Raw genomic sequence first — 11,321 nt, 5'->3', positions numbered from 1 at the left:
ACTGATTCTGGCACTATACATGTACACACATACACACTGATACTACAGTATACACACACTCACAGACTGACATATATGCACTGCACATATATACACTGACTCACAGACTGACTCCTACACTATACATATACACACAAACACACTGACTCTTGAAATAAACCTTGCTCATTAAGCAATACTTTGTAAAGTACCATCTGAGTCCATATTGCAAGATAAACATACGTCGATTGGCCCTCTATAATGCATAAGTCCGTAAAATAGAAATATTACCAAAGGTCTCAATTGTAAGGTATGTCTTTTTGCAGATGATACAAAGACTTTACTGGTGGAACAAGCCATGTGGTAAGCGATTTAAGAAAATGAAGCATCAGAAAAAGCAGGAAGGACAAAGAAGGTCTCAATATGTATAGCTTGAAGGAGAGAAGAGAGAGGGGAGATTTGATAGAAACATTTATATTTAAAGGCTTTTACCAAAGTACAGGTGGGACGTTTATTTGAGAGGTGAAACTTTAAAACAAGAGGCCATAAAACTGGAGGGTCAGAGGTTTAGATGTAATATTAGGAAGTTTAATTTTAGTGGATACATTGAGGGAATTTAAGCATGCATAGAGTAGGCATTAAGCTATCCTGAATCTAAGACAAGACCAGGGACTGATTAAGGTCTGACTCTCCACATCAGGAAATACAGGCAGACTAGCTGGGCTGAATAATTCTTATCCACTGTCAAATTCTATGTTTCTTGGGCCCTGCGAAGATTAGATTTTTCAAATTTGATATATCTTTAAAAATTTGAAAATGTCAAATCGAGTGCTCGGCACCATAACATTTGGTGTCTGTTGCTCTCACCCTGCAGGTGCCTTCCAGCAGCGGACATTTCAGGGCAGGGCAGGGCCGGTTGGGGTGATCATTGCTAGCCTTCTAATCACCCGATAATGAAGTGAGTGCAAGGTCTGTTCATACAGTGCTTCACTTCATTTCTACCTGGCGTTGCTCACTGCTTCCGTGCTAAGCACAAGGATATGATGTGAAAGAAAAGGAAAAGAATGAGGAGAGAAATTGTGAGAGAAAAGGAAGAAAGAGAGAGCCATGCTGGTGGGAGGAACAAAAGGGGGAAGAGACAGAGAAAAGGAACAGCGTGAGAGAAAAGGAAGAGCACAAGATAAAAGGAACAGAAAGGGAAAATAGAGTAATTGTGTTTTGAAAGTGTTTGTGTTATGGAAATTTTATATGTTAGGGCAGGTGTGTCTGTGTAAGGGCAAGTTAGCGAGTTTGTAGGGGTAAGTGTATAGGATGTTTGTGTGTGTAAAAAACATCTTAAATATTGTCTTATTTCTTTACTTTTACTTTTAAGGGGAATTTTGGATTGGTAGATTCGATATTAGATTCAAATTAGAGTTTTTGGTCAAGATTCGATTTAAAAAAAAAATTACATTCACAATGACCTACTGTGAGCTGAAACGGAAATTCTGTGGCAAACTCTGTGGTTGGAAACGCACGGCCACGTGCTATGAGAGCATAAAAACACAACCTAATAGTGCACGTATATCATTGGTGGCCCCTGGTGCTCAGTCTAGTACCAAATTCATGTTTTCACCTTTCCGAATAAAGGTGTTCAGTTGGCCATCAATGAAACCAGAGTTCTGTGCAAGAATCCTGGACTTGCTTCTTAGTTAAAATACCTAGCTAGATTCTCCAGCAGAATGTGGAGGGCAAGTTTTTGTCATTAAATAACTAGCTGTGAGGTCATTAGGTCCCACACAACACCTCAAAGGCAGTTATGATTGAAACCAATATATATATATATTAGGCATGAGTGAAAAAATTTTGTCAAGTAAGAATATTTTCAAAAATAGACATGTAAATCAACATTTGATTTGACCAGCCTTTGCCTTCAAAACAGCATCAATTCTTCTAGGTACACTTGCACAGCTTTTTAAGGATCAATGCAGGTAGGTTTATCTTGGAGAACTAACCACAGTTCCCCTGTGGATTTAGGTAGCCTCAGCTGCTTCTCTCTCTCTCTCTCTTCATGTAATACCCGATTTGCTGATGTTGAGATCAGGGGGGCATACCACCACTTCGAGGACTTGTTATTTTTTACACTGAGGATAGTTTAATGACCTTGGCTATATGTTTGGCGTCATTGTCATGCTGCAGATTAAATCTGGGGCCAATCAGATGCCTCCTTGATGGTATTGCATGATGAGTAAGTAACTGCCTGTACTTCTCAGCATTGAGGAGACCTTTAATTCTGACCAAATACCCAACTCTAATATCAGAAATGCAGGTCCAAACTTGCAAGGAACCTCTACCATGCTTCACTGTTTCCTACACTAATTCTGGTACCATCAGTGAACAAACTGCCTTCTGCTACAGATAAATATTTCATATTTTGACTCATCAGTCCAGAGCACATACTAACATTTTCCTGTGTTTTCATGATAATTTTAGTTGCTTGGCCTTGTTTCTGTATCGGAGGTATGGCTTCTTGGCAGCCAGTCTTCCAGACTTTCCCAGACAGTAGATGGGTATACCAGGGTCCCACTGTTTTCTGCCACCGCTGAGCTGATGGCACTGCTGGACATCTTCCGATTGTAACAGTTAGAAAGCATGATGTGTCTTTCACCTGCTCCACTAAGTTTCCTTGGCCGACCACTGTGTCTGCGGTCATCAACTTTTCCTTGTGCTTCTTCAAAAGAGCTTGGAAAGGATATATGGAAACCCCTGTCTGCCTTGACATTCCTTCCTAGGAGAGACCTTGCTGATGCAGGATAACTACCTTGTGTCATGTTACTGTTGTCAGTCTTCCCATCTTGGTATATGACTTTTGACATTAACCCCTTCAATCCCAGGGGTTTTTGGTACCTCAAAGCCTGGAGCAATTTTGCCATTTTTGCGGTATGTCGGTGTAGCGATTATTCTCTGTTCCTGTGAATAGTGTACCCATGTAAACTATATATTGTTTTTTCAAGGAGAGATAGAGCTTTCGTTTGATACCATAGTTGGATAATTAGCTGAAAATTTAGAATGAGAAATTTAGTAAAAACTAGCGAAGATTAGAAAAATAAACTAATTTTTTTTTTTACATTTTCCCTCTGAATCCTCACAAAATTAGGTAAAGTGATAGAAAATCCCCTCCAAGTTTATCAATTCAGGTGTCCTGATTTCAGAAATACCTAATGTATATATATTTTCCAGACTTTCCCAGCACCAGGGAGCATACTATAAGGTGTACAATTTTGTATAATTTTTATGCCTATGGCTTAATGGGGGCAGGAGGGTTATACTGGCTAGATGTTATGCTAGGGCAATGGGAAGTAAGATTTTTTAATACATTTTTTATTATCTTTTTTTATATATTTTTTTTAATTTTTTTTATTTTAATTTTTTTAAATTTTTTTTGTATTTTTTTATATATTTTTTTTTACACAGAAATGGTTAGAGGTCCTCCTAGGGACCTCCTGAACATGCCAGTGATGTCACAATGACATCACAGCTCACATTATACATTTTTTTAGTATTATTTATATTATTATTTTAATGATTTATTTAATATTATTTTTTTAATGAATTTACTTTTTTTTCAGCTTTTCTGCTACAGGACGGGAGGGGGAGTGAGAGACATGGTTTCTCACTCCCCTCCCCGCGATCCCCCTGCACCGATCACACTGTGATCTCTATGCAGGTCCTCACAGACCACGCCAAAATAAAAACCTATTTATTATGAAAACTTGTGTTTACTGGATGAGAGCCATAACATTGGTTGCCTTGGTCAATAAATTGGACTATATGGTGTTTGTACTGTTCCATTATGATTATTTGGAGCCATATCCACAAGATGAATATATTTCATAATACATATGCCGCCGAATGGATGAATAATGACAAATATTCTCCACTTTACAGTCAATTACAACGGAGATCATCCTTATCGTTGATTCGTACTAACACAATTATTCATAAATATATTTTCTTTGGCTTTTATAAGAATTATTGTTTTTAAGCATATAAACATTCTGAGCTCCTATTTAAAAGGGACATCAGAAAAAGACAGAACAACAGGTGGATTTGGGTTTCCCACCCCCCAAAAAAAAGGACATGTCGGAGGTGTGCTATGTTACCGTTATCTCCACTAATGTAAAACTTCCAGAACAGTATGTCTAGCCATGATTAAATCAAAAGAAAAGAAGAAAACGGAGATGTGAAGAATAGGAACTCCTCAATCAATATGCACAAAGGGAGATTTACATGGGCTGCTTTTTCTTTCTATTTTACGGAAATATATTTTCCATGATTGAATGGGAGTGTTTCTAGAAAATATGCAAGAGTTATAGAAATATCCAGTGACAAAGAGTCCTTTGTATTATCATATCTCTGAATTGGCTTTCCAGGAATGTTCAAGACTTTGTACCATAAACAAAAGTATAATTAATAGACCTCTCCATATATTTCAGCTCTGCTTGTAAAGGTCAACATGTTTAGCTTTGCACAGTCAAAGGGCGCTGGGAAAATAATGTATAAGTTACATTTTGTATAACGATGTATAGTTACTAAACATTGTTACATTTGAAATGGCCAAAGAGCACACTTATTTTAAGGGTCAATTTTGTGAGCTATCGACAGCCTTTTATGTAACTGATTAAGGTATTTAGGAAATATACCGTAAATGTATTTTATATGAGCACTTTATATTAATACATTTTTGTAACCTTTACAGGTATGAAACACTATGATACAGTCACCAAAGATTCTGAGCCACCAAAGATTCTGAGCTCTTAAAAAAGAAGAAAAAAATTGCACTGTTCTTCATAAAGAGTGCCCCTTGGGACGACTGCTTGAAATTATATAGTTTCAATGTCTTTTCTTATTCATGGTGCATATATTATAGCCTTCAAATACAAAATCACATATGGAATGGAATGTATTTTTGTCCTGCAAATACAACTGGTGTGCTTGAATCTTTAAACATATGATTGTCGTGAACCTTTTATGCAACATAATGTCCACTTTTCATCAATAGGCCTTTAAGTGTAATTAACATAAAAACTAAGGTGTTTGCCTAAACTATATAATGCATTATATTTTAACCCCATTATGCCACTTTGAAGGTACAGATTTTTGCTCAAAAACAGGGTCAGCTTGACATTATGATGCTTATATATGCCCAGCCTATTTTGTAGCGGCAGGGAGAGTTCCCTGGGCTTCATAGGAGATGAGGCTGACTAAATACAGCCTGGACTCTCCTCCGTCAGCATAAGCCAGTGTTGCTTGTTTGCTGCCATCAGATCTAGTGTAATGGTGCTTGATGCGAGTGTCGGTACACTATTACTGTTTGAATGCATTCCCTTTCTGGTAGGTGTCAATGTCTCACTGGAGGGACTCAGGAGTAGAGAAGAAACCCAGGAGAGAGTCTGTCCTGTGTCTTCTTATTACTCCCCCTGCTGGCTGATTACACACATTGTGATGAGCAATGCATGGCCATGCAGCCATCCTTGCTGTTCACAGTGTAAAGAGCGCAGAGAAGATCAGAGGGAGAAGGTGGAGAATCAAAGTTTCTCACTTGTTCAAAAACTAAAAAACAATAATAACGTTTTTAAAATACGCTATAAATTAAAAAAATGTGAGAGATCTCCAAGGGTGTCTCTATTTATATGTAATTGGGAACAGGGCAATAATCAATAATAAATAAAATAAATTAATAAAAACATTTTAAAAAGTGCCCCAATACCCTTCAGCACTACCGCTACACATAGAAAATTAAATTACAAAAAAAATATCACTACCCCCCAAACTACTTAAGCCAAACATTTTAAAAAAATACAATATACGCCAGTGTGTAATGGATGGATGTGGCCCTCTGGAACATAAAAAAACAGTGTGTTGTGGGAATGTTACCAAATATAAATCTGTAGAATAATTTAAAAAAATCTTTTTTTTTATATATAGGATAGTTTTTGTACATAGCACCCCACATAATGTTTTATGTCTTTGTTTGATCGCAAAAGGGTGTCCCGCTTGTGGGGGGGGGGGGCAATGTATAATTTGTGAGGGTATATCAAATACGGGAAAGGGGAATCGTGGCTTAGAAACACGTGGAAAAAAGATCACAGAAACACTCCAGACTTGAGGGGATAAACTAATCTCCCTCTCTTTTGAGGTAGTATTTATCTCAGCTTTTACTTAAAGAAAAATTCGTATTAATTTGCCAGTGACGAAAAAATGATGGCTTCATGTATTTTACTTGATGAGAACTACATATGAAGTTGACATAAAAGTTTGAAGGGGAGTGGGGACGTTACTTGCAAGCTCGCAACAAATAATCTCTCTGACGGGACACACGTGAAAGGGCGGGGGAGCTAAACTTTCAGCTCATATGGGCCATTTTTTTCTATGCTGTGAACGATTTCCAATCCTCCAGCGGATAACACGCACAATTCTTTCAATTGTTGTGCTCTTTATGATTTTCATGTGCTATGACAATTACCCATACTAAAGATGGCCGCCTGACGTCGTCACTAAAAGCGTGCGCACCGCCCTACTAATTCTTCAGGACCGGAAGTTTTCTCTGCTTGTTGTTGATGTCCACGCGGGACGGACATGTCTGTGAGTGACAGCGCGCGTGTGTTTAAGGCGGGCGTGGGGGAGTTCGTGAGTGAACGTTGGGACACCGGGGTCTAATACCGTGTGAGCCTCGCCAGTTTAGGGTTGCTGCGTAGACACGGTGGCGCAGAGCACATGGCTGGCCTTATGTAACGGAGTGTAGTGTATGTGCTTAGAAGGTGTCATAAGAAGTTCTGTGTGCCTTGCAGGGACGGTACGACACAGCGTAAAGCATGGTGTAAGGGAGAACAGATTTTAAGCTATGGTAGACGCGCTCTCAATCGGCATTAGCCTGCGAGCTTTGTCAGTGTCACGGCGTGCACACTAGCGGCCTCTAGTATAACCGGTGATGTTATTTCTTAAGGCGTGTGGTGCTGACATATGCCGGGGTAACTGCGCACACTCCGCCCGCACTCCTAGAGGCACAGCCTCGGTTGTGTTGCCGTAGCTGTATTTGTTTCTTATAACCGGTGAAGGAATAATGGACTGACTGCAGGAAAGTTACTGAGGTGCTGGGAACTAACCCACCAACGTTACTACGGAGATATAAAGCCATAATACATGGGGCATTGTGATATGCAGCGTCTGTTCTCTCCTCACGGAGGTCAGTATGCTGACTATATGAAGACTGGCTTGGGTGGTGGGGGCTGCAAATGACCCCACCCATGTGCCCATATCTAAAGCTTAAGTCTAATGGGAACTTGCCATATAGCCCTCAGGGTGTCGGCTGTAACTAGGTCTTTATGGGAGGAAATGCACAATGACTGGATCCTTTAAGTTCTTTTTTTCCCCCACCTTGTTTTCTATGTACTCTTTACACCGTCTTTGACCCAGTTGCATGTAATGTGTGTCATGTTTTTTGGGGCTAATGGCACGTGAAATGGCCTCTTGATCCCGAGGTACCTTATTTTCCTGATTAGCGCTATCATGGTTATTACACGCCATGAATATCCAAAGGTTCTTTCTAGCTCCACGTCCTACATTGATTACTTTAATGATAAATGATAGTCAGCTGCTTCATAGAGGCTTAGAAGCTGAATCTTCAGACACTGCCACAGTGAAGCCTGGGAGTCTTTTTCCTCCCTAGTTTATATGTAAAGCATTCAGCAAATCCATAACGCTAACTTCCCTTGCTTTTCTACTTTATTCTACCTCCTGCAAGTTTTTTCCTCTGCTTTTTGCCACCTGACTTTCTTCCCTATTCTTCCTTTTTTGCGATATTTTCTTCCCCCTCTGCATTTTTTATCTTGTTAGCCTGCTTTTTAGAATTTGTGTCCTGTAACCTCTATTCTGCACGCACACCTTATCACATCCTACACTTCCGTCCTGTATGTTCCTTGCATCCAAGAACGTGTTGCCAGACCCGATTGCATTGTCTCTTCATGGGACAGATACGATGGGTATGGGCCCCTCCATGTTCTCCACTCTCAATCTGGCTCTAATTGTGCATTTCAGTAATAGAGTTGAACTAGGGTAGTGGTAATATTTGGCTGAGATGGAAAATATTGGCTTTAAGCTTACTCTTAACGTAGCGAGAGGAGCCTAACACTAGTTGGGTGAATATTTTCTTATTGGCATCGCAGAGTTTACGTTATAATGGCACCTTTTGAGCAGACAAAAGGATCGGATGGCCTGCTTACTGGACCTTGCATTCTAAAAGTGAAGTGGAACCTGAAGCACAAGGGGTAATTCATGGTTATAAAGATTGCATCTAAACCTAAAGTCACTAGGTTTAGGAAGCAGTCACATAACTGGTATCAAGTGAGTGGGATACTAAATAACATTCAAGGCATATTTGAAGAATTGTGAAGAATGGGGAAAATGTACCAAGATGAAAAGTGTCTGTTTTTAATACACAGTGTTTGTTTTTTAGTTGGCTAAAGATTTACTGCACCCGTCCTCCGAGGAGGAAAAGAGAAGACATAAGAAAAAGAGATTGGTACAGAGTCCAAACTCTTACTTCATGGATGTCAAATGCCCCGGTAAGCGAGTCTCGGATTGTATGCTCATTAAAGAAGGATGGCGTTTGTGTGTCTGTTGGGGAGTTCGCATAATAAATACTGCTTTCATTTTCATTTCTTCAGGTTGCTACAAGATCACAACGGTTTTTAGCCATGCACAAACAGTAGTTTTGTGTGTAGGATGTTCAACTGTGTTGTGCCAACCAACAGGTGGCAAAGCGAGGCTTACGGAAGGTATCTGATATGTTTGCTTGACATAACGGAAGCATAGGTTAAAGCAATAATACAAAAAAAATGATTCTGTGGTATATCAGGCTAGCCTAATTAATCCTTGAGTAGACCTTAATTCTATAATGTCCAGCTGCAGCTTTGTCTTGTGTTGACTGTTAGTGCTTGGGTTATTGATAGTCCTGGGGTTTGAAATTTAACCACCCCCTCCCCTTTTTCTTTTCATGGTAAAAATGACGTAATTGTGCACTGTTAAAACTTCTATTCCCTGTAATTTGCTGAATATAACATTAGTTAGCTAAATGTCAGGAAATGTGTTCAGCCGAACTCATCACCTGCAGGGCAAATGCATACAGGGCAGTTCTGCAGAATTACATAGGTTCTGTGATGGACACACAGTGGAAATTTAGGGACCACATTTAAACGCATATGGCTGGAGTATTTTTTGGCTCATATGGCCCCTTGATGTTCATGTAAGCTTGCTTCCTAAAAAATCAAATGTAGCCGCTAGGTATTGTGTTGGTTTGTGTAGCAAAACTGTGCAGACACCAAGTGTTGGGCCTTATAAAGGGAGCCCATTGAAAATGTATCTGTGTGATCGGGTGTGTGTTTTAATTTATTAAATGGTGTTGAGGACCACTGGAAAACAATACAGTGAACTGCTGCCATCAGAGTAGTGCACCAGTTATGTTTTATGACCACCTTTATAACGCATGTTGTATTCACTTTACTATCTGTTTGCAGGATGTTCTTTCAGACGAAAGCAACATTAATCATCCCCTCTTATGCTTGACTTGCTGCTGATCACAAAATGAACGTTTCACCCCTCAGGATGATTTGCCTTACGTCTGGTCCTATAAACCACTTGTCTTGCTGTGGTGTAGTATGATCTTGCTGGCTTCTCAAATTCAGGGAGATTTTTCCAGTTGAAGATAACGTGCAAACCATTTCCTAAATAAACACAAATTTGCAAAGGATTTAGTTGTAGTGTTTTTTTTTTTGTTTTTAGAAAACTGTATTAAGATACTGCATTTGGTTTTATATTGCTGGTTTTCATCTACTGGATGTACAAGCAACAATGAATTGGGCCTTTAGGGAATGCTTTGCTCACTGAAAAAGACAGCCTCCGCCCCGACAGAAAAATGTTTGCCATGTAGCAATAGCCTTGTCGTTCGTACTGTCTGCTTAATCCTTTTCCTGCCAGAGTGCTGAGGAGGCTGTGTACGCACATTAGCTATGGATTTGTGTTAAAATGGCTCCTAAGAAACCATAAAATGCAAAAATTCACTGCATTATACTGAGAAGCCCAACAGGTAAAACTATTGGATTTTTGGTGACTTTCTTTGGGCAAAATGTTGTACGTTACATATCCCTTTTGTGTGACCCATTTCAGTCCATTTTACAATTGCACACTAGAAAAAAACAGGATTTGCAGAAATCTTAAGTTTGTGAGATGTAACAGATTTATAGATTCTTTACATTCCTTTTGAAGGGTAGCTATATCACTCCCCACTGGCCATTACCATCTCCAACCAGAAAATTCATCACGTTTTGGACAACTACTTGGTAAAATGTAATGTATAACTTACTTAAATCTTTTATTTATAGAACACATTTTAAATATCTTCATATACGGTATTTGCTCAAAGATAAGACAAGGTTTTTTTCCCAGAGCAAATGCTCTCAAATATAAGATGGGAATTTTTCAGGTCATCTTCTAATCAGACCTCCAAATAGAGATCTGATTACAAGACTAAGATCCAGATTCCTGCAGCGCTGCAGGGGACCTGGATCCTCGTCTCTGGCAGCCGGTGGATGTCTGCACAATGCGTGCAGGCAACCTCTGCTGCTGCCGGGGCTTCTATGACGGAACACTGGACGTGCTGGCAGTAGTGGAGGTTGTCTGTGCGAATGCGCAGACGTACACTGGCTCGCAGTGCTGCAGGGGACCTGGATCCTCCTCTCTGGCAGCCGGTGAACGTCTGTGCTATGCGTGCAGACAACCTCCAGTACTACTATGACTGAGCACCATCCTTACGTGACCTTCTGGTGCTCAGTCATAGAAGCCCAGCAGAAGTGTTGGGTAGCGTCGCCAGCTGCTTCCACTAGACAGCAGGGAGTCTGGAACATGGTGGACAAGTCTGGGGATGCATTGGTAAGTCGGGTGGAGGGGCAGAGTGGCATATAGAGTGTTAAAAGTGATGTAAGTGGGGGGGGTAGGTCGGCAAATAAAAGGAAGAAACAAGAAGGGGCGTGGCTAACTGTTGGGGAAGATGGTCGCTTAAGACTTGAGCTCCGGTTACCCAGTTTCACTAGCACATACCCGCTTTTTTTTTTCTCGATATGGTTCGCAACAAACGACAGTCCTCGACCCAGTCATCGGCGGGGGATGGTGCCGCGTCGTCTCTCCCTTCCCTCCGGGAGTATTTTCGCACCCCAGCGGTGTTGGCCTCACAGCCGTCTGCAGACCACGAGGTCGCGTCACCCTCGAGCTCCCGTGACTCGGGGGACAGAGATGTCGATACCCCGCCT

General features: G+C 40.5%; 1 protein-coding gene across 1 annotated transcript; it reads left to right on the top strand.

The window, feature by feature from the left end:
* Positions 1 to 8,505: 8,505 nt before the first annotated feature.
* Positions 8,506 to 9,562, top strand: LOC149298641 (small ribosomal subunit protein eS27-like). Its single transcript, XM_089487197.1, has 3 exons — positions 8,506 to 8,582; positions 8,685 to 8,795; positions 9,534 to 9,562. The coding sequence occupies exons 1-3, from the start codon at positions 8,564 to 8,566 to the stop codon at positions 9,560 to 9,562; spliced, it is 159 nt and encodes a 52-aa protein (XP_089343323.1). The 5' UTR covers positions 8,506 to 8,563.
* The last annotated feature ends 1,759 nt before the right edge of the window (positions 9,563 to 11,321 follow it).

The sequence above is a fragment of the Sceloporus occidentalis genome, unplaced genomic scaffold, assembly GCF_023333645.1.
Source record: "Sceloporus occidentalis isolate IW3139 unplaced genomic scaffold, rSceOcc1.0.p SCAF_31, whole genome shotgun sequence".
NCBI classification, from domain to species: Eukaryota; Metazoa; Chordata; class Lepidosauria; order Squamata; family Phrynosomatidae; genus Sceloporus; species Sceloporus occidentalis.
Note: the sequence above shows the minus strand (reverse complement) of the source record. Positions and strands in the feature narration are given on the sequence as shown.

Coding starts and splice junctions, on each gene's coding strand:
- LOC149298641 (XM_089487197.1), top strand. Junction 8,796..9,533: donor CAAAGCGAGGCTTACGGAAG/GTATCTGATATG, acceptor ATCTGTTTGCAG/GATGTTCTTTCAGACGAAAG.